This window comes from Micropterus salmoides, unplaced genomic scaffold (genome assembly GCF_014851395.1).
Source record: "Micropterus salmoides isolate LMB-PRFRI ecotype aquatic unplaced genomic scaffold, ASM1485139v1 Ms_hic_scaffold_2, whole genome shotgun sequence".
NCBI classification, from domain to species: Eukaryota; Metazoa; Chordata; class Actinopteri; order Centrarchiformes; family Centrarchidae; genus Micropterus; species Micropterus salmoides.
The window spans coordinates 34,101,772-34,128,514 of NW_024041150.1; the positions used below are offsets into that span (position 1 = coordinate 34,101,772).

The 26,743-nt window shown below is 41.3% G+C and overlaps 1 protein-coding gene across 4 annotated transcripts in view; it reads left to right on the top strand.

Moving 5' to 3' along the window:
• Positions 1-26,743, top strand: part of col4a5 (collagen, type IV, alpha 5 (Alport syndrome)) — a 60,127-nt gene that overhangs the window by 20,345 nt on the left and 13,039 nt on the right. For 2 of the 4 annotated variants that reach the window (XM_038730838.1, XM_038730841.1), the window contains exons 2-37: positions 3,803-3,859; positions 4,165-4,254; positions 5,269-5,313; positions 5,589-5,633; positions 5,720-5,782; positions 6,719-6,769; positions 6,863-6,889; positions 7,614-7,694; positions 8,621-8,683; positions 8,802-8,837; positions 9,062-9,103; positions 9,246-9,338; positions 10,748-10,801; positions 10,918-10,974; positions 11,819-11,863; positions 11,966-12,019; positions 12,172-12,213; positions 12,885-12,978; positions 13,584-13,871; positions 14,110-14,199; positions 14,504-14,574; positions 14,963-15,154; positions 15,239-15,407; positions 17,154-17,246; positions 17,354-17,458; positions 17,676-17,773; positions 22,087-22,237; positions 22,511-22,624; positions 23,610-23,618; positions 24,003-24,170; positions 25,049-25,138; positions 25,539-25,676; positions 25,880-25,978; positions 26,063-26,152; positions 26,260-26,399; positions 26,484-26,610. In XM_038730838.1, coding sequence (XP_038586766.1) covers positions 3,803-3,859; positions 4,165-4,254; positions 5,269-5,313; positions 5,589-5,633; positions 5,720-5,782; positions 6,719-6,769; positions 6,863-6,889; positions 7,614-7,694; positions 8,621-8,683; positions 8,802-8,837; positions 9,062-9,103; positions 9,246-9,338; positions 10,748-10,801; positions 10,918-10,974; positions 11,819-11,863; positions 11,966-12,019; positions 12,172-12,213; positions 12,885-12,978; positions 13,584-13,871; positions 14,110-14,199; positions 14,504-14,574; positions 14,963-15,154; positions 15,239-15,407; positions 17,154-17,246; positions 17,354-17,458; positions 17,676-17,773; positions 22,087-22,237; positions 22,511-22,624; positions 23,610-23,618; positions 24,003-24,170; positions 25,049-25,138; positions 25,539-25,676; positions 25,880-25,978; positions 26,063-26,152; positions 26,260-26,399; positions 26,484-26,610 — 3,271 coding nt within the window. The remainder of the gene's footprint in view (positions 1-3,802; positions 3,860-4,164; positions 4,255-5,268; positions 5,314-5,588; positions 5,634-5,719; positions 5,783-6,718; positions 6,770-6,862; positions 6,890-7,613; positions 7,695-8,620; positions 8,684-8,801; positions 8,838-9,061; positions 9,104-9,245; positions 9,339-10,747; positions 10,802-10,917; positions 10,975-11,818; positions 11,864-11,965; positions 12,020-12,171; positions 12,214-12,884; positions 12,979-13,583; positions 13,872-14,109; positions 14,200-14,503; positions 14,575-14,962; positions 15,155-15,238; positions 15,408-17,153; positions 17,247-17,353; positions 17,459-17,675; positions 17,774-22,086; positions 22,238-22,510; positions 22,625-23,609; positions 23,619-24,002; positions 24,171-25,048; positions 25,139-25,538; positions 25,677-25,879; positions 25,979-26,062; positions 26,153-26,259; positions 26,400-26,483; positions 26,611-26,743) is intronic. The other 2 variants (XM_038730840.1, XM_038730842.1) reach the window with 1 other exon arrangement.

Below are 26,743 nucleotides of genomic sequence, written 5' to 3' on the forward strand. Positions count from 1 at the left end.
ACCTCTTCTTGACCTCGAATTGTACCTGTTGAACATTTACCCTCAAGCGTCAGAGCGTCACCTCTGCAGCCACGACTCTGACTGTCCTGCACGGGCCTCCAGTGGTGCTGAGGGAGTCGGCTTCTGAGTATAGGAGTCTGGCTTTATCTCTCCTCAGGCCTGATGGCCGAAGTTGGAAAAAAGTGGGACGGAGGTGAGGAGAGAGCCAGGGAAATGATAGAGAGAGCTAAAAGGGAGGAAGAGAGGGAGATACAGACAGAGAGAGTGGAGCAAATATCTGCGGCTCACTGACCTCTCTAAGTGGATTACATGCCCTGTCAGTGCTGTGGGGGTAAACGAGAGGGTAGAGAGAGGGAGTGAACAGCATGGAGAGAGAGAGAGAGAGATGCTTTTAACATTGTATTTAGGCAGATTTTTAAACCACGCTCAGCTCATTTCAGCTCTGTTCAGTTTATTATGTTACCCCAAAGGGCAACAGATTAGCAGTAAATCAAACAAGTCAGCACACAGTGCAGCTCCGCAGCCTGCAGCCAATATGATCACTGAATAAAACTCACTAGAAGATGGCTCCAAATCAATCAAACATGTATTATACTGTTGCATGAAACATTAATTATACCTTCATTAGGAGTGTTTACACTGTAGATATAACAGTTTAATAATATAATAATATGAGTTATACCACAAGTTATTTAGCGTTGCAGCATTTACCTACCTGATGAATTAAAAATGGCTGCAAAGTGGTTTTACTGCCTCACACGGAAAGTCAGGGCTGACTTGACGTAGTAAAATAAAAAAATTATTATCACAATATTTATCAGGATAGTCTGGGTTTATGGGTTTGTAATATGTTATGGCAGTGGTTCCCCAAGCTGAGGGTCAGGACGCTGTGAGATGATGAACAGGATAGTAAACAACGAACAATGTAATAATTAAAATAACATGTCAGCACAAGTAGAGAGATGACCCGTTATTATATTTTACAATTACAACACACTTTACTTTTTACACTTTTTAATCTGTGTGCAGTTCATATTTATAGTTAATTTTGGACATGAAAGTAGCTCAATGTTTCAGAGGAAAAAATGTGCGTGGGTGTCCATAAAGTTACATGCTTGAATCCACGAAAGAGATGACACAGTGTGTCTCTGACTCTGACTCTGAGTGGGTAACAGCAGAGAACTGAAGGTGGTTTAAGAGTCTGAGCGAGCGATCGGGGGGGTGATGAGTGTGGAGATGACAGAAAAACAGATGGATGAAGAGAGAGAGGGAGATGGAGGGGAAAAGAGTGTGAGCTGCAGGCCTGGCCGTGGGAGAGACTAGACTGCATTGAGCTGAAGCAGACCAGAGACTAATCTGGAGATTCAGGGCTTGTAAAAACACTTCCCAACACACACACACACACACACACACACACACACACACACACACACACACACACGCGCGCGCGCACGCACACGACTACCCCTCTGTTTGTAACCCCTCTACCCTCCAGCCCGATAACAGTTTGCACACGCTTTGTATTTACTGCCAACATGCGACACTCTGTGCATCTTTGAATCCAAAACTCCTCACTTTGACATGTGTGCATTGTACCTTTAGTGGGAGTCAAACCCTCAACCCCTGGCTTCAGGGGTCAGTCATCAGTGCCTTGCTTTAGCGTCCTTTAGCTGCCTTGCAGGAAGACAGATAAGCTGCTACATGCAGACAGCGCTGTGGCTTGTGGTCGCCTATCAGGACACAGATCTTCGTGGTGAAAGAGGATTTTAAAAGTCTGTCAGTCTGTGGTTAACACCTGTGGACACATCCTGTGCTCCCTCTCTCTCTCTCACACACACACACACACACACACACACACACACACACACAGAGGAATGTGACGTATACACTATCTATGTGTGTATACAAACACAGGCTACATGAAGTAATAAACTGTGTGGCAGCTTTTACAGTTTCCAGACAGGTTACTTTGCAGAACATAAAAACACACACATCACAATAAAACGTGTTTGATTACAAATCATAAAATATATTGGCTAGTAAAACATGAGAGCACAATGATAATTAATAGTTACATAACTTAATATAAGTGGATTAAGGCTGCAACTGATTACTTTTGTAATTGATTAAGCTGTCATATGTTCATATGTAAATAATAATATATACGAATAAAAAGATCAAAGTGTTTTTAAATTGCTCGTTTTGTTCGACCAGCGTCCCATAAACCCAAATATATTCCATTTACAATGATATAACATTCAGAGAAAAAGCACCTGAGACTGAAACCCAGCATAATACATTGCATACATTGCATACTATGCCATACTATAGCAGTCAAAGAGGTAATTTTATTCTGCATTACTTGACACTTATAATGCTCTTACTTTTACATTTTTGCTGCAGGATTTTTACTTGTCTACTTATACCTGTAAATTTCTATATTGCAGTACTTTTATTAAAGTAAAGCATCTGAATACCTCCTCCATCCTCCATCACAGGTAGTTTTAAACTCTGTGGCTATGAGCTAACACTGTTTTGGGAGTCAGTATGTTTTTACCAAAACATATAACCTCCCTCCGATGACCTCACTGTGGGAATCACTGGGCTGAGAAGCCAAACATGTGCCTCTCAAGTCATAGTTTTGAATCTGACCCATTAAGTCTTTCACACCTCTCCCTTTTTTTTGCACTTTTGCTGAGCTGTAAACCTTTATGTGTTAGACAGACAAGCAATCCACAAATATTTGCTGCTTTTCTGTGTTTTATATCAGTGTAAATTCAATTTCTTTGCGTTTTGGACTACTGGCTAAACAAAACAAGACATCTGAAGACATTACTTTGGAGTTTATTTAGCAATTTCCTCACAATTTTCTGACATCTTTTAGGCAAAACAATTAATTGACTAATCAGAGCAGTCGTGGATGAATCTGACACTGAGAATTAGCCACAGCCCCACTGTCTGCACTGACCAATAACACCATGAAAACCTTCATCACACACATGGACACACAAAAGGTTTTACAGACACAGAAGAATGCTGACTTGTCTGCCGGTCTGTCCTCTCTCTCGTGCGCTCTCTGCCTCTCTGGCTTTCTCACAACCTGACTGCCTGGCATGCGTGCAATCAATGCCCATCTGGCATTTGCTGTGTCAACAAGCATGGGAAAAGTTAATCAACAGCTTGGCACTCCCACTCCCAGTCCTCCCGTCTGGGCTTTCCTTTAACCCTCTTCTCCACAACTTTCTCACTCTTTGAAAAGAGATATCTGTTTTATTCTAGATAAAAAGTTTTTTTATTTAGGGTTAGCTTGATACTTGGGCCTCGCTGACCTTGCACCTGTCATGTCATCGTCAAAGAAACCTGCAGGAAAATCCACACACCTTCCTCTATCTCTGTGGGAGGAAGCGCTGCCTTTAGCATGCAGTGGTGCTGTAGTGTAATGATGGAGTGCCCTTCAGTGGTGAAATAATCCACTTACACTCATAGAGATGCATAATATTAAAGAAAACTCACCAAATGTACTACTGCAAGTAAAAACATGCAAACAAAGTCAACAGCGGTCTCAGGATACTGCAGTAGTTTTTTGTGTCAAACATTCTAACATTTAAACATTTTTATCTTTTTACCATTTTTCCACAAAATGATTTTCAACAGTAACATCTTTTTTCTCTAAACCCGAATTGTCACTGCGTCCATAAACCGTGGGTTTTCTTTATATGGTGTAATTCTGATCCAGTGATATGTACATTTAAGGTTATCTGTCTATGGTTTGGTCTGTAAGTTTGTTTTTGTTGCCCAACAGGCTTGCCATGGATGTGCGGGATCCAAATGTGACTGCAGTGGAGTAAAAGGAGCCAAGGTAGATGTTTACACATGACGTACAATATTCAGTGTGGAGGAAGACAAAAACAAGTGCTGCAAAAACTCTTTATGCACTGACATAACAACATATATATTGTTTTTCACTATAGTGTAATGTGACAGAAGATACAGACTGGGCAGAGGTCATGAGTTGGATTTGGTTCTTTAGCCCCCCTTTAATAAAAAACAAAATGTAATGCTGTTGTAACCAGATACTAGAACATTAAGTGTTTATTCATTTACAGCATTTGTCAACAATTATAACTTCTCTGCCGGCCCACTCATCTCATTTACTCTGTGCAGGGTGAGCGGGGTTTTCCAGGTCTCACGGGACAGCCAGGAGTACCAGGATTCCCCGGACCGGAAGGGCCGATCGGACCCAGAGGAGAGAAGGTTGTTTGACATGAAGTTTAACAATTTAAACAATAACAGTTCAGGTTTTGCTGGAACAGATGAGGGTTTTTGGTTTGGGCACAACCATGTGCGTAAATTTCATCCAACAGTTGGGTGGGACAATAAACATAAAAATGTTTACAGAGCGTTTTTAGAATGGGACACAAATAATACAGTCAAAATTGTACTTGTATAGGATATGTGTGCACAGAGGAAAGCATTACTACTATTATTAGTGTAGCATGGAGACTGTGATATTCGCCTTAATATGGGGACTTTTTGTACTTACTTAGTTTTTGGTGACTGAAAAATTATCTTATATTTGTTTTTCTTTTCTCTGTCATTTTCTCTGGCCAACAGCACAAAGCGATAGTTGTTTTAAATATGAGTTAGGTTCATAGGTTCACCATGTGGTCATATTATAATTATTAAATTATTGTGCGTCCTCCACAAGTCTCTTAACCTACTTAGATATTCAACTGCAGCAAGCCCACTGATCTGCCACTTAACATCATACTGAGGAAAACCCAACACAATGATAGATCTACAATATCAGCCTAAAAATCAGTTATCAGTTCACACATTGTTTTAATATATAACCCCCCCACCCCCCACCCCCCCGATCCGCCTATGGGCAAAACATAATTTCTAGTGAGGATGAACAGTTCTTTATGGTGACTTCATGGTATTCAGGTAGAAGTTGTAGATATAATATGCTCTTATAATTAGGGTTGGGTTTCATTGGAATGTTTTTATGTAAAATAGCAACCTGAGTTTCAGCATCAACCGTAAAGCAACTTGCTTTTTTCCCCAAAGAAATACTTCATTGTTTAATGTTGTCTAAATTGTGCTTTACTTTTGAAAGAAGATACAGAACCAAGTCAACTGAATTCTGATTCAGATCAGGCCATGCCTGTGAACTAAATTGAGAATTAGTACAGAACAGTTTTACATCCTTGGTAAGATTATTCATCTAATCTGGTTTAATGTGTGTGTGTCTGTTCTTCCTCTCAGGGTAGCGATGGACCTCAAGGACAGTTTGGCCCAAAAGGAATAAGAGTAAGTATCTCATTCATATCATCAGACTGTGTGGTTTGGAAAAGTTTAAGTGCAGATTGGTAAATTTCCTCTGTTGGCTCACCAGAATAAAGTACCCTAAACTGTCTCAACGCTGAAGTATTTCAGGTTGTAGTAGCCTCCTCTGGCCAGCAGATGTCCACATTATCTCAAACAGGGTCATTGAGGCCAGGCCATGAAGAAGCTGCAAGCCAAATCCTCTGTGTTTGACATAACCTGCAGCCTGCATACTTTACAATGACTTTTCCTCCTCACAGGGCCCTTCTGGATTGCCAGGATTTCCAGGAACACCAGGACTTCCAGTGAGTTTGCCATAATCTAAAATCCTACTGAAAAACAGGACAAAACCATGTGTGATGTAACTTCCTGTTTACTTCCTGTTCCCCAGGGTCTGCCCGGGCAGGATGGACCTCCAGGCCCGAGAGGAGTGCCGGGTTGCAACGGGACAAAGGTATCTGATGAAAAGTCTTTCGGGAAAAATAAGCAATTCGGAACAAATGCCAAAAAAACTATCAGTCGATTACGACGAAGATTTGTAGCTGAATGTTCTGACAGGTGTCATTTACACTGGGGGCTCTGGGGACATGTCCCCACCACATTTGGAAATGGCTGATTTCGTCCCCCTGACTGCACCAAGAAATGTTAACTAAGAAATGAAAATGCATCGGGAAAGATTTATTTGCACAATAAGAAAACATGCAAATCAGTTTATATAAATATATACAGAAGAAACAAAAAAGCAAAAAGTAACAGGCTGCTGATTACTGCATTATATTCTGTTAAATTTTTTTAATTCAATTTATGAATTGTCACCTGCCGGCTTAATTTTTTGTTTCTCTTTTTATAAATAAAGACATTTCCACCATAAATAGGAGCAGAAATGCTGGAAATTTAGTGTTTATTGCTCAAAATCACCCCACTCATATTTTTTAGCATTTCATATTTCTTCCAAAAAGTGTTGAAAATCTTGTCATATTGTAATTAAGCATCATCAGGTCTCGTGACACAAGTGTATTATCGTGCCCCTAATCTGGGCCCTTATGTCCGCACCAGTTTTCAACACAAAGTGATGACCCATGTGACATTATTTGGATCCTGTTGTCTCAGCCGTGCTGCAAAAGTGAAAACTTTTAACGTGAAACGTGAAAAAATTAAGATGCTTCTGATATAGTTTTTAAAAGTATTATACCGAGCAATCATTTTGCATCAACACTTATTTGTGCCAGCTGTGCATATCTTTACATTTGGTCATTGTTTTTCTCAGAAAGTTTAGATTTTTGCCAGATTTGTATTATTCTCATGAAATGAACCCGTTGTGGGTAAAAACACTTACTACTTACTTCAAATCAAGCCAAACCACTGTGTGTTAAATGTCCTCTTTCTTCAGGGTGAGAGGGGTTTCCCAGGACTTTCAGTCCCCGGACAGCAAGGACTCCAGGTGAGTTTACAGCAATGAGGAGAGTTAATGAGTCAGACTGTTTGACACAATAATTAATATTCTCCTTTAACATACTCTTATCCTTTTTTTTAGGGTCCACCTGGTCTGCCAGGACCAAAGGTAAGTGTATCAGCAACTCTCTTTCATCTGTATCAGTCTTATTGGTACATAGGGTTTTATATATTTCCCATCATAGCTCCACTGAACTTCAACCTGACACTAGTGGGGTTGTGCAGGTTCATCAAACAAGTAGATAGAAACAGGTACAAGCAGTTAGAACAAATCAAATGCTTTCAATCGAATATGGCACAAATTTGGAGTAAAAAATACAATTAGAATTGCTTAAATCCCTGCCTATATTTGGGACAGGCCTTTAATTCCTTTATCATGCCAGTAAATCTGAATGAATGATACTTTTTGTTACTGTAAAATGAACTAAATGATTGAATTGTGGAGCATTTAACTGATCTTAATCATTGCCTTGGCATTAGCTAACAGTAATTAACCAAATGCTTTTATTCTTTTCAGATCTTATTATTGCATTCTGTTATATCACACTGTGTTTCAGGCTTGCGTTTAGGTTAAAATGTTCTTCTGTCTGAAGCAGTCAGCCTCAAAAACACTGTAATATGAGACTGTCCAGGTGTGTTATTTGTGTTTCTGCCACAAGATGGTGCTGTTTCACTTGATTATAAATCTGCTAAACAGACCTTCTTCCTTCACTGCAGATTATGGGATTAGATGTGAAACACTGTCTGATATTTTGCTTCTTAGCCTCTCATTGGCATGCAGCTGACATGTCATGTCTGACAGTTTCCTCTGGTTGTGTTTCTCTTCTCTATAGGGAGACCCAGGCGACGTGATCTCCACCAACCGTTTTGGAGATAAAGGAGCAGTGGGATTGCCTGGATTGCCAGGAGCTCCAGTGAGTTGTTGTGCATTTCAGACCTCTTAAAACTCATGTTATGCAGCCAAACTTGGTTTAAACCTACTTTAAACTTTTATTTTAAATTCTAGTGGCGATCCCAAAGTTTCTAAAGACTCAAAACATGTTGGACATGGAGTCTTGGGTTTGAATATTCCACACTGTAAACATCATAAAGCTTCATATTGTAGAAGATCTGGAACAAACAGAACAGAATATATTTGTGATGCTCACAGGCAGGGTCAAAACAGGATTATTCCTCAGTCTTAATCTTAAAATGCCAGCAAGTTAAAGGGGTTATTAACGTGGATAGACTGAGGCTGTGTCCAAAAATTTCCCTATCTAGGGAGGACTATATATGAAATCTTTCGAACATCATTCTCTTGGCGCTGTTAAACCATTGCTGTTGCACAATTTAAACGTGCCAGACGTCACTATATAGTGAGCAGTGAGTGATTTGGGATACGGCTAGATATAGATATATGCTGAAATTATTGCCTCTGAAATTACCAAAATGTGCCTTTTAATATCTTTTGATTTTATCATTTTAATAAAATAAATTTCAATATCGCCAAACAGATATATGTTGCAACTCATACATTTATACATCACATCTATATTTGTGGTTACCGCCAAACATTTACTTACAGTACATCTGTTTTGCAAACTGTGTGAAAACTAAAGAGAATTATGTGATATATGTCTAAAAACATGAATATTCATACCCGCAAATACTCAAACACTCATAATGATACTCTTAAATGTTCCTTAAACAAAATAAAGGTAAATTTGAAAAACACAAAATGACACAAAAAAATCTGCTTTCAAAATTAATTTTCGCAGGAAAGTAACTTGAAAGGGATAAAAACTGAGTGTTTTAATGTACAGTATGTATGTATGACATTTAATCTGTGTGTGTGTCACAGGGCCCTTCTGGACCCCCCGGATTGCAAGGTCCGCAGGGCCCTCCAGGAGCCAGAGGCTATGAGGTAAAGAAGGCTTCTGAAAACATAATTTTTTCTTTCACTAGAAGGAACAATTGGAACTATTAAAGTTGCTGAAGTGAACTATAGTCCAATAATTTTGTTTTCTGGTGTTTTTTTCCAGGGTCGTCCAGGTCCTCCCGGTCTTCCTGGGCCAAAGGTGAGTTCAAATCCTGACGAGTCAATAGAGAATTTTAAATTTATCTGAAATTGTTGTTATTTCATCAAATTGCAAATTAACCAAGACAACATAATCATGCATTTGCCCCACATGGAACCCCTTCATCATTTTCTCATCCTATTGACTATTGAATAAAGGAATCTGACTGAGAGCTTGTTGTTGGGTCACTCATCGACAAAATGTTTCCCTGCTTTCTCCTACAGGGAAACATGGGATTGAATTTCCAAGGACCCAAAGGAGAGAAGGTATTTACTGTGTTGTCATATGGGTCAATAAGAAGCTCAAAACTTCAGAATCAGAAGCGTCAACTTGCTTCTGTCCTTCCTTTTCTTTACTCTACATTTAAACCCTTAATCTCGTGTGGTCTCTGTCTGTGTGTGAACACAGGGTGAGCCAGGTTTGCCAGGACCTCCAGGTCCTCCAGGGCAAGTTGGAGAGCAGAAAAGGCCACCTGAGACAGAGATTCAGAGAGGAGACAAGGTAATACCACTAACTTAACACTGAGAGTGACAGCAATCTTACATTAACTGCATCAAGTGGTAGATCTGATTGAGAGAGCATTTATAACTTGGTTCAGTTGTTTATACTGCAGTGTTTACGACTTTTCCAATTAGGTTGCTGCTCGTTTCGCTCTAATCTGATAGGAGACACCAAAAAAACAACAAAACAAAGTGAAATAGTTGGTGATGGTGAAGATCATAATTACTACCGTAAAACTTCTATTTACAGCCGGGGCTTTTATTTGCTTTTATCACTGAACTCACTGTGCCTGAATTTGGGATAGGCCTTTTATTTCTTTCGCACTAGTTTTGCAGGAAGAAAAGCCGAAGGTTACCATAGTTACTTCTTGCCCGCTTCGTGTCTCTTGTTAACCCTGCCTGTAAATCTGATTGAATAATATTTTGGTGCTCATTGTTTCCAGAAAATGAACTGAACTATTGAATTGTGGAGAATCGGCGTGTCCATACTGACAAAAGTCTTTCATTATTATTACATTTATATTTGTATGCACAATCTCAGCAGCGTAGACGGTGACCTGGTGGGCTTAAAGAGGTTTTATACATCCAAAGAACTTCTATAAAAAACAAGAACAGGAGTCTGAGACCTGCATTTATTTGTCAAAATGTGTAGCCAAGCTAGGCCAGTAAAAGGGACGGGTGTCTAATGTTAAATGAATTCAATGTTAGGATTCAGGCCAAAAAGAAATTTAATAAAAATTAAAAGTATTCCCATGAATGCATGAATATTTTTGTATCCATTGTAGTCCTCATCTTGGCAAATTTTCGATACACTAATATGTTCATGAATAAATATCATAAAAAATGTCATATTATGCAAGTTTTAAAAGTGCTGCATAAACTGCTGAATGCTGCAACTTCTCCTTCAGCAACTTGATGGCAGCAGATCTTTTAGGAATTTCTGCACCTTTTGCGCCACAAAGCAACTCAGTTTATTCACAGAATTGTTTGGAAAGTCACCTAGTCTGTTTTCACATGTCTGTTCTTTTGTTTGCCTATATTTTAAACTTAGTGAGCATTGGACGATGTATTAAAGCTATATATTCATAACAGCACAGGAATGATTTACTCCATTGATTGTAAAATATTGTTTTACAATATTTTTTACAGTAATATACTGGTGAGGGTTTATTTGCTGGCGATGTTTCATAATCACCTTCGAGAGCTTGTGCATTCCTGTATTCATATTCTTTCATGTTGTGTATTAAACCTGTTGTACACAGTACATTATAATATATATGATGGCAACCATGCAGGCAACCAGTACTGTGATGATACATCTCTTATAACCATTAGCAATGAGTAAAGCCCAGATATCCGTTTTCAAGTCAGTTTGTTTAAAACTTTCTCTTTTGTCTGTCTTCTCTGTAGGGGGACCCAGGTCTTCCAGGTCCCATGGGTGATCCAGGCTATCCAGGACCTCCTGTTAGTACCTTTTTGTATCTTATTGACCCCTGTAGGCAAAGTGTTTCAAATCCTGCAAAGTTCAGAAAGTGTATTTATCAGCCATGGTGTTGATGTGTGTTTTGTTGTCATTGTAGGGTCCCTCGGGTGGACAGAAAGGAGACAAGGGAGAACCAGGAGATCCAGGCAAACGAGTGAGTACATGTCACACTTGTGGTCGACTAATATGGGTTATTCAATGGCGCTGCTGATACTTAGAGAGCTGGGTGGCTTATGGCCGATATATATTGCTGATATCAGAAACCAGTAACATGTTGTTTTAGATGGACCTTTTATTAATAAATGAAATAGAACAATCATTGGGTTCTGTTGTAGATTTCAGAGCGTGACTGATAATAATAATAATTAAGGGAGAGCGAGGTACAGTTTGTCAGAAGTGACATCAGTCAGCTGCATTATTCTCTACAGTATAACTGTATATATTTAACACTAGCCAGTGATAGTTTTAGATTAGATTAGCTGTCATTTAGGATGGAAGAAACGTGTTAACAGACTTTTTTGTATATTGGTCTCATGAGTGCAGGTACACACTGATGCAGATATCTCTGTCTATCACTAGTTCACAAATAAACTTATATAGTTATTCTGAGGGCCTTCATTGACATGATCATTTCTCTATCCAAAGCCACATCCATCACCTTTAAATGTCTGACCCTTTCCCACAGCTAAAATTAATTTAAAAGGCTTGAACAGACATTTGACAATTATGCCCACTTTATACAGCAGTTGGCCTGGAGTGCAGAGGTGTGACCTCTATTGACAGCTCCAACTTCAACTCCATGAAGTCCAGTAACAGGAACCCTAAAACCAAATCTTAACATTTAAACAGCCACCTTGTAATAGTAATTTCTAAACTCAAATTGGTTCTTACAGAGCTAAAGATTCAAGACCACACATACATATGAAAACGTATATTCATGAAATAGAAAATATTTCTTTCTGGACCTCTTCCTGATCATCGTTTTCTTCTCTCTACAGGGCAAACCAGGCAAAGACGGTGACCCTGGCCCTCCAGGCTTCCCCGTGAGTTCTGCCCACAAACTAGACAATTCATAAAAATTACACCAATCCTTTATTTAAACCTCTTTGTCACATGTCTGACTTTCTTTTCTTGTTCACTATCAGGGTATCAAAGGAGAACCAGGCCTGCCCGGTCCTGCTGGCAGGGATGGAGAGAGAGTAGGTTCAGGTTTTCTCCAATATATAAACTATATTCCCTGCGACCCTGTATGCAGGATAAGCGGTTGACGATGGATGGATATAAACTATATTCAATAAGTCATGTCTCTCATGGATTGTGTTAATACCTCCCCTTGTCCCTCTCTTTTTAGGGAATGAAAGGTGACCGTGGATACCCGGGACCACCAGGATTGGTGTGTATTCAATATTTTACTCATTTGACAAAATGAACTCTTTCTGGAGCTATCAGCAGCATCCCACAGTCTTTATCAGCAGGTAGTCAGGGAAACTGAGTTAAGGATGCACTGCATCTACTGTCCAAGTCCTCTTGAGCAAGACAGTTACAATAGAAGACTGCGTCTGTACAGGCAGCAGCTCCACTAATGTGAAGGTGTGTTACCAGAGAGGAAAACTCAGCTCGACAATAAAATAATTTAGTTAAAAGAGTGGGGGAAGCTAATAAAATATAGAAGGGATTTACACATTTTATTTGTTTAGTTTTTCTTGTCCTTAATATTTTATTTGTTTTAAATGTTAAAATGTTACAGTGGTGCACTAATATAATGAATCACACTTGAAAAGTAAGCCAAAAAGGGGGGAAACAAAGTGTTTCAGTGCACAACAGTCTTCTGACCACTAAGTGGTGACATCTTGCTTCAATGTAAATTTAATCTTTTGTGTGATTAATATTGTATAATATAAATCTTTATTTTATTAAAAATGTTATTTATTGTTTAATTCATTTTATTATATTAAATAAGAATTTTAAGTAATTGTTATTTAATTTTCATTTTATTTCTTAATAAAAATGTCAAAAAATGTAGCCTGTGTGAGTGAGTGTATTTCTAAAATAATGTCCCACCAGGTGATCGGTGGACAGACGGGAGGTCGGGTCGGTCCTAAAGGTGAGCCCGGGTACCCCGGAGCACCTGGAGTCAAAGGAGAGAGAGGACCACCAGGTAAATACACTCACATAAATATTTTATTTGCACTGACGCTAACTGAAAGAAACACCATTGCTACGTGGTAAAACTGAACAGCAAATGAGAAATCTTTGTCAAACATCTTGATTCATTTGTGACCTTGCTATTTTATTTTCTAGGAAGGGTAGCTTAAGCTAGTTAGCTTAACCAGGTTGCCGTAAGCTAATATAGTGTGTGTATCAGCTAACTTCTGTCAACCATCTGCAAAACGTTTGTGGTTCCTGCCATTTGTTTTATTTTCATATACAAATTATAACACACATAAAATAATAATTGCAGAGATAAATTAGTCGATTAATCAACTACTCAATGTACAGAAAAATGATTATCAATCATTTTGATAATTAATGTTTTAAGATAGACAAAAAGAGTAAAATGTACCTTTTGTCTTGTGTGATAAACGGATTATCTTTGGATGCGGGACCGTTGTTCAGACAAAACAAGAAATTTCATGTCTTCATCATTTACTGACACCTGAAAGGCTCAGTGACTAGTTAAGAAAAGAATTGGCAAATTAATCAATTATGACAGTAAGTGAGTTGAAATAAAGCATTTTAATGTTGCCCTCCTGTCTTTTTTAGGTTTATCAGGACCTCCAGGAACTCCAGGACTTCCAGCTATTGGTGGCAGTGGTCCACCTGGACCTCCAGGCTTCCCTGGAGAGAGAGGTCAGAAGGGAGACTCTGGCGCTCCAGGGCTGTCTTTGCCAGGACCCCCAGGACGTCCGGGAACTCCTGGTTCCCCGGGTCAACCAGGGCCTCCTGGACCTCCAGGCTATTCCACAGGAGGAACAAACTGCATCGTCGGGGAGCCCGGGCTTCCCGGCTTGCAGGGAGAGAGAGGTTACCCAGGAGAGACGGGCGAGAAAGGTGAGAGAATGTATAGATGTTCATCCAAAAAATCTCTGATTAAGAAGACAACTTGCCGTTATTTGTGTAATGATGACTAAATATACAGTTTAAAAGCTAGACTATGACAAATACTGAAGAATAAAGTAGAGAACAGTTGTTTAGTAGGATTTTTGTCAGGTCTAATAGCTAAAATTTCTTAAAATTATAGAATAAAAAAAGATGAAGAAGTGAATTAAATCATCATTTGCTGTTCCAGGTGAGAAGGGTGACACCTGTGTGAACTGCTTTGGCAGCTCCAACCCCATCCCAGGACCCCCAGGACCTCCAGGACAGCCAGGATTCCCTGGTAACACCATTTAACTTTCTACTCAAAAGATTCCCACATGAGACATTAGCACCTTGTTGATGGCTTGTCCAGACTCCAGATTAACAAAGTGTGAAGATCATTAACCTTCTCAGTGGTACCTCAGTAGTAGATGCACCTGTTAGCCTGGTAACATTTCCTGCACAAGGCTGTACTGCTCAGATTGAGTTGCTGCTAAGAAAAAATGATGCTCATAAACATATTTTGTACACACAGTGGTGATTTAATATATACTTTAAGTCAGAGCTTGTATCATTATTGCTGTATTTGTAATTGATTTCTTTAGGATCTCCTGGAGCTCAAGGTATCAAAGGAGACAGAGGATTTCAAGGAACACCCGGTGCTGTTGGACCTCCTGTGAGTACTTTTCCTTAAACAGCACATATCATCTAAGAACAGATGTTCATGGTATGAAAGTTTTAATCTGTGGATTTTGACGCAAATTCAGACATAGTTATTTTGTGTGATGTCTTGGTTATCATTTTGTTTTTCTATTTTGATGTATTATAAAGGAAAATACTACACTAAAGATATTTTTGACCTTTAAATCATCATAAAGCATTTTTGTTATTGTCTCATTATATCAGTAGTTGGTATAATGTAAAGCCTAAATTACTTACTAAAGTCAGCTGTTATCCCACATGCCTGGCTACGAATCAGAATGTGATTGAACTCTCTCTGAAATTAAAAGACAAACTCTAATAATCTAGTACTAACAACATTTTCATCTTCCTGTGTTTTCCAGGGTTCCCCCGGTCCTCAGGGTGCTCCAGGATTCCCCGGAGAGAAGGGAGACCCAGGCGATGCCATCATAGTTGACGGTGTGAGGGGAGAGAAGGGTGACACCGGTTTCCCTGGACAACCTGGTCTGCCCGGTCTGGACGGTCGACCCGGTCGTGATGGACAGCCTGGATCTCCTGGACCCAAAGGAGCTCCTGTAGGTGGCTTCACTCAGTCTGTCCATCATTTAGATTGATCCATCCATCTATGATCAATTTCATAACTGATATATGTTCAACAGGGCTCTCTGCTGGTAAAAGGAGAACGAGGGCCCCCCGGTGAGCCTGGCCCCCAAGGTATTCCCGGAGACAGGGGTCCCCCAGGACCCCCTGGCTTCGGACCTCAGGGATCTCCAGGAGAAAAAGGTGTCCAGGGTGTCTCAGGAAGACCCGGAGGTCCCGGCATACCCGGTAAGAAGACAGACTTAGGTTTATTTAGTGATGATCCAAATAAAATCGTCTTACCTCTTTCCATACTGGGGTTCACATCCAGTGCAACACCCAGCCTGCCCAGAGTGGAGAGTGTTGCTATTTTACTGACTGTTTCAAAATAGTTTTTTACAGTAAGCAATATTTTGTTTCCTATAATGGCGAAGGTATGACCCGCCCTACTCTGCCTCTGATTAGCTTACAGTGCCTCTGATTGGCTTCCCCCATCTCGCTACTCTTGCCTAAACCTAACCAACCCAACCAACGAATTTCCTTGGAGGACTTCGCAATCCTAGGAATTTGTTTTTGCTGTACTGTATTACAGGACAGCTTACTGTAGTTAAATCATAATTAGGCAAATGCCTTAAACAGGATTGTACAGTAACGTCAGTAGTGCAAATAAGCCACAGCTTGCTGCTGGTTTCAGTGCATTTCTACATTTTTAACAGGGCTGAAGATGAACTGTACTCTATGAATGCAGACTGGAGTTTGGTGATGGTGATGGTGGTGGTGGTGATGGGGCAGTGGATAATGCCTTTGGTGTGAGAGACCCGGGTTTGAATCCACTGTGAGACACCAATGTGTCCCTGAGCGAGACACTTAACCCCTGGTTGCTCCAGAGGCGTGCGACCTCTGACATATATAGTAATTGTAAGTCGCTTTGGATAAAAGCGTCAGCTAAATGAATAAATGTAAAAACAAACATATTCATAAACATTTTTTTTTTCTATTTTTTGTCATGTATGAAAAAAGACAAAAACACTGTAAGCAAACTCCTTAAATACTATTATACTGTAAGTGAATTATTTAAACAAAATTTGTTTAGGAACGATTCTGTCCCGTGATCCATGTGAGCATTTGATCTCTTTAAGCGTTTTTTACAGCAATTTACATTATCAATAATTTGACTATATTTTGGGAGTGTCTTCTGCTATTCCAAAAGGAATTTACTGTTTACTTTTTAAAGAATATAAATTATTTATTTGTTCGCTTCAACAATGTTGGTTTGAATCCAAAAATAGTTTTTGCAACATCAGGAAAAAAGACAACATTCAAGTTACAGTATATTATAATATCACAATAACCAAAATAAAGGACTCTACATAGTCTCGTGTCACCGACACCAATATTGTCACGATAAATGAACTTACAAGACTCTTAACCTTAAAAATCACAGAAATTTTAAAAAAACTTTTGTAAAATAAAAATGATACATGCTGCAAAATTGTCAACTGTCATGATATATTCACCTCTCTGTTGATCTAAACAGAAAAAAAATGTTTTTAATCACTTGTGGGGCCACTCTGATTTATTGTTTAAGACTGAAACTCAACATTTCTTGTAGATGTTTCAAAATAAAAGTAGCCAAAGAAGTGAAGAGGATGAATTCTGGATCACAGGATAGCCTGTAGTGTTAGTTTTAAGAAGCAAAAGCAAATCACTGTAAAGTGGCAAATCATCAGTCAGAAAGAGAGGAGGCTTTAAGCCCAAACATAATAAAATGTGCTCATAAACCAGGGACAACCAGAAAGCAAAGGTCTGATTCTCACTTCAGACCCTGGCACACTACTTTCCTCAGGTTATACAAAGTACCAACACGCATGAGTACCAGAAGGTTTTTTATTATCATCCAGAAGTCTTCTGTCTTTTCCTTCGTTCTCTTTATAGCAAGAGATCCTATATTCTCACCTCGCTGACCTCCTGCCTGCGCTTTATCTCACCACACAGGTGCTAAAGGTGAACCAGGCCTATCAGTGGCTGAGAAAGGCTTACCAGGACCCAGAGGACAGGACGGCGAGCCAGGACGGCCCGGCTCACCAGGTACACAATTATTATTTTTCAGTAAAAGGATATTTTTATTATATGCAGCGCTTACTCATATGTTGACATGTTTCGGTTGCTGATTGGGGTTTTTTGGCTGTCGTTAGGTAGCCCAGGTCCCCCCGGACAGAATGGTTTCCCTGGTTTACCAGGAGCGAAGGGTGACCCTGGACTCCCAGGTATCGGACTTCCAGGACCCCCAGGAGCTAAAGGTAAAGAGACTCATAAACACTCCTCCCATCCTACCTCTGCTTTCTCATCTTCCCTCCACCCCTCCTTGACTTTCACATCCTCTTCTTCGTACATCCTATCCTACTCCTCATTCATTTTTCTCCACACAAATTGTCTTACCTATGTTGCTTCACCTTTTTATTTTTCCACCACCCTTGCGCCCTCCTCCTCCCCCCTCTGTCCTTGTTTCTTCTCCAGGATTCCCAGGTGTTGCCGGCCAGCCAGGAGCTCCTGCAGCACCAGGCAGACCAGGAGTAGATGGACTCCCTGGCCAGCCTGGACTTCCTGGACCCAAGGTAAGTACATAGATTGACAGACTGATATAGAATGAATCTCAGAAAGGTAGATAACAAATAGAATATCAAAAAAGCTGAATGATTTTACTAGAAACATGACTAAAACTAGGACTTTGCTCTAACTCTATATACAATAATATGTACAATGAAGACAGTGTGAAACTTAAATCCTCCACAGTAGCTGTCGTACTAGCATAGGGTATAAAATAATGCTTCTTACAGTTTGAAAGTGTAATAGATGCTGAATCTGTAGTATGTTTATTGCAAAAAAAAGTTAGGTAAGCAAAGTTTAAGGACTCGCGTCTTCAAAAGTGACATGATGCAACAGCAGAACCTACCAAACTTAGCTTAGTTTTTCCCTGATTTTCAAGATTTTTTTTAATGAAACAGATCCTTTTTATTTACCTGGATGTCTTCCTGTTGTTATGAGCACAGTGTAGAACAGTAAAATACCTAAGAGAAAATCCTCCCCACTAATTAATTAATTAAGACATGGTTAGAGTACAGATTACTTTTCCTACATGCAGCCCTGTCTTCTTGTTATGGTTTAATACCATAGACTGTATATAAGAAGTGGACGTGGTCATCGTGACGTCACCCGTTGGTTTGTGGACTGCCGTTCTGAAGCCTTGAGTTTGGCCCATTGGGCGCCGCCATGTTGAGTTTTTGCAACCAGCGGCACCGGATGTGACGATATTTACATTTACATTTACTCATTTTGCAGACACTTTTATCCAAAGCGACTTACATTTACAACATACAAGCATCAACAGAGCATCAAATACAGATCTACAACTGACAATACATACTAGTAAGAGCAGCAATAACTACTAGTAAGAGCTCATAGTACGTATCATATCAATGGGGTAAATACCTAGGGAAGGAAGTAAGAGTTAACAAAATAAAAAAAGTGCAATCAATACAAGATAATTGTAGGGGATGGAAGAAGAAGAGCACAGGAAGTGCATGTTAGAGGTTAGGAGTTAGAGGTGTTATAAGAGGAAGTGTTCTCGGAAGAGATGAGTTTTCGAGAGCTTCTTGAAGTTAGAGAGGGACGCCCCTGCTCTGATGGCGTGTGGTAGCTCGTTCCACCATTGTGGTGTAACAGATGAGAATAGCCGGGACTGGGATTGCTTTGTGTGAAGGGATTGCAGAGGCAGGCGGCGTTCGTTGGAGGAGCATAGCGGCCGAGAAGGAACGTAACTTTGTATTAGTTTAGGTAGATGGGTGCAGACCCAGTAGTCACTCTGTATGCAAGCATTAGTGACTTGAATTTGATTCTGGAGGCCACGGAGAGCCAGTGGAGGTCACTGAGTAATGGAGTGACATGAGTCCTTTTGGGCTGATCAAAAACCAGACACGCTGCTGTGTTCTGAACCATTTGTAAGGGTTTCACAGCACAAGCTGGAAGACCTGCTAGGAGGGCATTGCAATAGTCGATGCGAGAGATAACCATGGCCTGTACCAGAAGCTGGGTGGCTTAATGAGTGAGGTAGGGCCTGATTTTCCTTATGTTGTATAGAGCAAAGTGGCATGACTGAGAGACAGCAGCAACATGGCCTGAAAAGGACAGCTGGTCATCAATCATGACACCCAAGTTTCTCACCACCTTGGTTGGAGTGATGGTTGAGGAGTCAATTTGTAGTTTGATGTTATGGTGGATAGATTGTTTGGCTGCAAGAGTTCAGTCTTAGAGAGGTTTAGTTGAAGGTGGAAAGCCTTCATCCATGCAGATATGTCCGAGAGACAGTCCATAATCCGCACCGAGGCGGTGGGATCGCCTGGCGGGAAGGATAGGTAGAGTTGTGTATCGTCTGCGTAGCAGTGGTAAGCGAAGCCGTGCGAGCGAATGATCGTCCCCAGTGAGGTGGTGTAAATTGAGAAGAGAAGGGGCCCTAGCACTGAGCCTTGGGGCACCCCTGTGGAGAGGCAGTGGGAGGAGGATAATTGTCCTTGCCATAAAACATTGTAGGAACGCCCAGAGAGGTAGGATTCGAACCACAGGAGTGCTTTACTCGAGATGCACATTGCTGAGAGAGCGGATAGCAGGATCCTGTGGTTGAGTGTGTCAAAGGCAGCTGATAGGTCAAGCAGGATAAGAATCGAGGATTGGGCTGCAGCTTTAGCTGACCTTAGGGCTTCTGTTACAGACAGAAGAGCAGTTTCAGTAGAGTGGGCACTCTTAAAACCAGACTGATATGGATCTAGGAGGTCATTCCCCTGAGAGGAATTCTGAGACCTGCTTGAATACTGCCCATTCAATAGTTTTGGATAAAAATGGTAGAAGAGACACTGGTCAATAGTTCTCAACTTGAGTTGGGTTGCTTTTTAAGCAAGGGTGTAACCCGAGCCCTTTTGAAAGTGGTCGGGAAGGTTCCTGAAGCCAGAGAAGTATTTATCACATGAGTGATTGTCGGGACCACGGTAGGAGATATGGCTTGGAAGAGATTCGTAGGGATCGGGTCCAGTGGGCATGTAGTTCGACGGCTACGGGTCAAGAGTTCTGATACTTCGCTCTCTGTGACAGGAGTAAATGAGGAGAGTGAAGAACCACTGACCTGGAAGGGCAGAGGAAAAGATGTAGTAGGACTGCTACAATGGTTGAGTTTGAGTGTTTCAGAGAATTGGCTTGTTATAGCCTCCACTTTGCGTGTGAAGAAGGCAGCAAAGGTATCAGCACACAAGTTTGTGGGTGGTAGAGGTGAAGGAGACAGGTTGCGGAGGTTGCGGCGGCGTGAGATCAATGGTGTTGGAACAATGGGCTTTTCCTGTAGGCATACCGTGAACTGAATGAAATAGTGGTCTGACACATGTAGAGGTGCGACTGTTAGGCACTCTGTGGCACAGTTTCGGACAAGAACGAGGTCAAGCACCTTGCCAGCTTTGTGGGTCGTGGGACTGAGAACCTGTGTTAGATCAAAGGACTCAATCAGAGACGGGAAGTCTGCTGAGTTCGAATTGTCTAAGTGAATGCTCATGTCACCGAGGACAAGTAGGGGACAGTCATGCTCTGGTATTAAAGACAGCAGTGTGTCTAGCTCCTCCACAAAGTTACCCATTTGTCCTGGTGGACGGTATATGACAATCACAGAGACCTTTACCGTAGCAGACACAAAGACAGCATGGTATTCGAAGGAGGCATATTGATTTGGGGATAGCAGCTGTGTGAATTTCCATTTGTTGGAAATTAGACGGCCGGGGGGTGTGGGTAATTGGTGGACAGCGCAGGTTTCTGGTTTGATCCAGGTCTCAGTGAGCGCCAGTAGCCAGAGAGATAATGTGTTAGCATAAGCAGTGATAAAGTCAGCTTTGTTGACTGCCGACTGGCAGTTCCATGACCCAACAGACAAGTAAACAGATGTGGGTGGTGCCTGTTTTAAAGGCTTGAGGAGTGCCTGATTTCTGTGCCTGATGGCATGATACCTCTTGCGTGGACCGGAGACAATAGGAATAGTACAGTAGCACATGGCCTGAGTGTAGTTGTAGCTGGCTGCTTTAGGTGAGTAGGTGTGCCTCGGGAAAGGAAAAAGCTACTCTTGTAGGCGGCCTTGCTCAGTGGACTCACACAGGTAGACTCACTGGTCTTTACCCAAGTAGGTCTTCACACAAGGAGCCGACGCTAACGCTGCCACTTCAGTGGTAGGTTTGAAGTACTACTGAAGTAGTGAGTCTAATTGCACACATGTGTTGGGCATTACAACTGATTGCACCCAGCTGAGATCGCCCTCCGGATTAACAAGACAAAAGCTTGGTTTCAGTGGGTGGGTCACACACCCAGTTTTTTTTATTGGACGAGACAGTGGGGCTAAAGGCCGTGTGTGGAGCTAGCTGGCTTGCTTAGCTAGATCATTTTAACAGGGGTGACAATTTTGCCTAGCAAACAACAGTCTTAAAACTAAATGTACTCTCCAGAGAAAGTGAACAGCCAACTCCTAATAAGCTTTTTAAACGGCTCTGGTTAAATTTACTCAGTGCCGTGGGTACGAGTCACTCTAGCCTGATTGACAGATAATCCCGCCCTGAAGCATACTCTGCTTTATCATCTATTTTCCTCTAAATGGGACCATAATTTATTAAAAATAACTCATCAGGAAAGTATTTACTGAGGTAATAAATCAGGTGAGAAGAAGGGTCATTTTAATGCAGGTTTAAGGGAATTCTGCATTGGATTCACATCTCAGACCGGAAGTTTCCCACTTGGTTAATATCTATCCCAAGGAATCTCATATACTGTACTGTACATTGAATGTCTTCCTGCCTCACTTCGTTTTTACCGCCCTCTGTCTGTGTGTGTGTGTGTGTGCGTGTGACAGGGCGAGCCTGGCTTTGGTCTTCCTGGCCCCCCCGGTTTACCAGGAGTACCTGGAGCTAAAGGTTTCCCCGGACCAAAGGGAGATTCTGGTTTCCCTGGCGGCTCCGGTTCACCTGGACGATCTGGATTTGATGGCGCTCCAGGAGCTAAAGGTATTCTGCAGTTCTGTCACTGATTTGATATTTTTTCAAGGGGGTTTGTGTGTGAATGTGATAGAGTGCAAAAGTGAGAGGTTATTTGACGTATGCAAGTGAAAACTACAGGTGAAATTCTGTCACATTCCCAATTAGTGTTTCTCATTTCCTTTGCTCACACACACACACACACACACACACACACACACACACACACACACACATCCACCTAGCCAACCTAGCTAACAGTAGACCAAGCTGAGAGTGAAGTTCTCGTCTGTCTCTGTCCAGGCGAGCCTGGTATACCTGGTAATCCCGGAGCTCGTGGCCCACCTGGACCCACCATCAACGGCCCACTGGGGCAACCCGGACCACCTGGACCGCCTGGACCAATGGGACCACCAGGTGAGATACATGAAGCGGTATTTTCCTATCTGTCCTTTAGTAGAAGCTTGTTTGTGACACTGTTTTTCATTTTGTCCTGTACTTGTGCATGTTTTTACATGTTAACGTGTTAATATTGAAATATTTGTTAGTTTGCTTGGCTTCTGAAAATCACCCAGGACTGTGCATGACCACCAACCTGCTTTTAAAGGTGCTTTTAAAGGTGTCTGGATGTCATTTTCATACAGGGGTTCAAACTATCAATGCACACTTTCCATATGAGCACCTGAGCACAAGACTGTGTTGAGCGTTTGTCGAATTGTTGTTGAACGAGTTTCAATATGTGTGTATCGTGGCCTTCCAATCGTACCTTGGTCTGGGGAAATTTTCCTCACATCTTTCTCTTGCATTCATTTGAATGCCACCTCCTGCCCGTTATTGTTTTTAAGATGCCGCCAAAAAATCCCACCGCTCTCAATTTCTCACAATTTTTTGGTTGCATCACCATCCTCCACGCTTTGATTGTACAGCTTCTATTTCACAGAGCAGCACACGTCGGGGCTCACCATTTTAACATCACTTAAGGCTCTTTCTTCGCAAACACATCAACAGTAAACTAACCTCGTTGAGTTTCACTTAACCAGTATTTGTGTCAATCTCTTCTCTCACCATGGCACCTCACCACTTAAACCTCACATTGCTCTTCCTCAGAATGTGCGCAAGAACCACACACTAACCCATATCCAAATAAATATTTGAATACTCTGAGTATGCATTGGTTGCTGCTAGACACATTCAGTGTTCCTGTGTCGCACAGATGACACAGTTTTTCTGTAAGAGCTTTGTGCATATTCAGAGTGTTCGAAAACCGGCTTCATGTAGACGTTTTAATGCATTTAATGCATTATACTTTGTTCTCCACATCTCATCTTTGGCTTAATCCAACGCTCCGCCCCCTGTGCTTTGAAACATGCCCCTCCCTTACCTGCGATGCTCTGATGCCAAGGCGAGAAAGGTATTGTAACCCAATACTGGTGCTGGTTGATGGCCATTTAACGGTGACACATATCACACATGACAATGTATGATTTTTAAAATACAACAGTAAAGGTGTAATTTGAGACATTAAGACTCCATTTGTTTTGTGTGGATAGATTTAGTATGGTGTTTAATTTGCTGCCTTGTCTAGTACATACACACTATTACCTGCATCTTGACTGTGTTGGGCATGTGTTTTAAGACCTTGTCAGATTTTCATGTAATTTTGTTGTGAACTCTTCATCTGGGGAATAAAGTCCACAGAATTCAGTTAAAAAAAAAATTTGTCTTCAAATAATTCACAAGTTGGATATCTTGAGTTCTATGTCCAGACGATGAAATCTTGATATCATCATTAAAGGATTCCCTGGATCAAACGGAGAGAAGGGAGACCCAGGCCCTCCAGGTCTAGATATCCCAGGTCTGCCGGGAGACAGAGGAAGTCCCGGTTTCCCAGGTTCCCCGGGACCAATCGGAACCCCAGGACCTCCTGGAGGACCTGGACGAGATGGCCTGCCTGGACTGCCAGGTAAAACATAACGCTAACATCATTAACCTATAGTCATGACTTAGTAGCTAACTGTAAATGCCATAGGATAGTTGGTTAGCCCACTAGCCTACTAATAATGTGACTCACTCACTTAGTGATTACTGCCTCCTCCTTTATGAGCCATTTGAAGGCGAAAAATCTCACAAGACATCACATGATCATGGAGAATGAGCCATTTTCATATCCAGGCATTCATACCATAATGTGAGCTGATGAGTTGGACATATTGGAAATGTCTCTGTCATGAAGTGTCAAAAAAATGGTGGCTTTTTTTTTGTTTTGTTTTTAGATATAACTTTTTTTTTTGTTAAATCCTAAATTAATAATATGGACTCATTAAATTCATTATTAGCTGTAAATCATTAGTTTAAATCTGTGGACCTTTGTTAACAAATAGCTTCATGCGTAACACAATAAACCAAAAATCATCAGGCTAGCAACGGGGCCAACTATCTTGGAATAATGCATGAACGCTGCCAAAATTCAAAATAATGCAAGGGGCCTCCCGTTCTGTCCACATTGCATGAATGCAGCATTAGCCACATGTGTGCTGTAAAGAATGAGAAAGTAGATCGACCAATGAAAGCTGCTACAACAGATGCTAGCCAGCCAGAAGTAGGAGTTCAGATCTCTTTTGTGAAGGTGATGATTTGTAAAGCGACTAACAGAGAGCTGTCCTGCGGGCTGGCGAGCTAGCTGGCTACCAAGGCTAGTTAGTCTGGTGGAGTGAAATTATGAAACAACAACTGAGCAAATGGCCGTCTCTAGCTGTGTGAATTATGCATTATGTGGTTGAATATTTAAAGTTAAATATTTTCTGCTCAAACCTCTCTCTGCTTCTCTCTAACTGGCTGCAGGTCAAAAAGGAGACATGGGTCCCATGGGCTCACCAGGACCTTCTGGAGGACCAGGAGCTCCAGGATTACCTGGCGCTGTTGGATTTAAAGGTTTTCACATAAACACGCATACTCTATATGTCACTTGTGTTACCCTAAAGTATATGTATCACACACAGTATGTCCCAAGCTATGTTTGTTAATCCAAGAAAGTTAAAGTTAACATGTGCTGCCACAGGTTTTACTGAATTATTAACACTTATAAACACAGCTATATAAAAACAAATCGTATCCTAAAGGAATATTTCATTTTTTTATGTAAGTAAATGTCTGTTTTGTTACTTGTGCTGTTGATATGACAAAATGGAAACTCAACAGCAGTTCATGAAAACTGACAAATCAAATATATCACAAAAATGAGAGAAGTCAAAATGATGATGGTAATAAAGAAGCTAATGACTTCACTGATGACCTCTCTAAACTTCTCTGATTTTCACATTCTCCTCTCCAGGTGAACCTGGATTCCCAGGCAGAGATGGTGGACCCGGTCGTCCCGGAGCTAAAGGAGACAAAGGCGAAGCCGGTCTCCAGGGACCACCTGGAGAGCAACGGATCGTGGAGGCAATCAAAGGAGATCCTGGACTACCAGGTACAACTGGAAACACTTTCACTGCCTCTCAGCAAGTGATTGTGTCTTTAGTCTTTAGATCTTTTTTTTTTTTCACCGAAAGTTTAAGAAAATATACCAGACAAAATAGAACACATTTGAAAAAAGCAGGTAAACATATTTAATTACTAATCACTGTATTATTAAATACAGATTATATATTTATTTGTGTGTGTGTTCTACAGGTTCACCAGGTCTTCCAGGTCAGAAAGGCATCGCTGGTCTCTCCGGAGACCCCGGGCTGCCAGGATCAGATGGACGCCCTGGACTCCCCGGACCACCAGGCATGGGTTTACCTCCTAACGTACATGCACACCAATATGTACAAAATGCACACTTTCTAACACACCGTTTCAATTGTGCTGCAGGTCCTAAAGGAGATCCTGGTATCCCAGGAAGCCCAGGTGCTCCTGGAAGTCCTGGCCTAAAAGGTTCCATGGGAGAAATGGGATTTCCAGGTGGGTCTGATAGCTCTCTATCAAGTCTTTGTTTTCCCGTTGGTGGCTTACTGAAAGCTTTTCCCAAATGTATTTGTCATAAATCCTGCTCTTTAATGATCTCACAGGACCGTCAGGGCAGAAGGGTCAAATAGGTCAACCAGGTAGGTCTGGAACCCCGGGACAGCCAGGAGGACCTGGTTTCCCTGGAGCCAAAGGCGAACCAGGCTCTGCTGGAGTTGGACCACCTGGACAAACTGGACCCAAGGTACGGTCCGGACGCAACTTCTCAAATGTCCTAGTTCAGAAAGTTCAGATTTAGGTTCACAAATTTACTTTATGTCTCTCACAGGGTGAACCAGGCCAGCCAGGGTTCCCAGGAAGTCCAGGACTGAAAGGAACTCCAGGATCACCAGGTCTCCCAGGTTTACCAGGAGGGCCAGGTACTAAAGGCGACCCCGGCCTCCCTGGATTCCAAGGTAAATCTGATGTTTGACTTCAGCAGGTTTAGGAAACCACCTCAGAAGCCATAAAAGCAATTGTGCAATTGATGTTGATGTTAAAACGTTTATACATATCTATAAAGAGGCTCCACACAACATCCACCGAAAT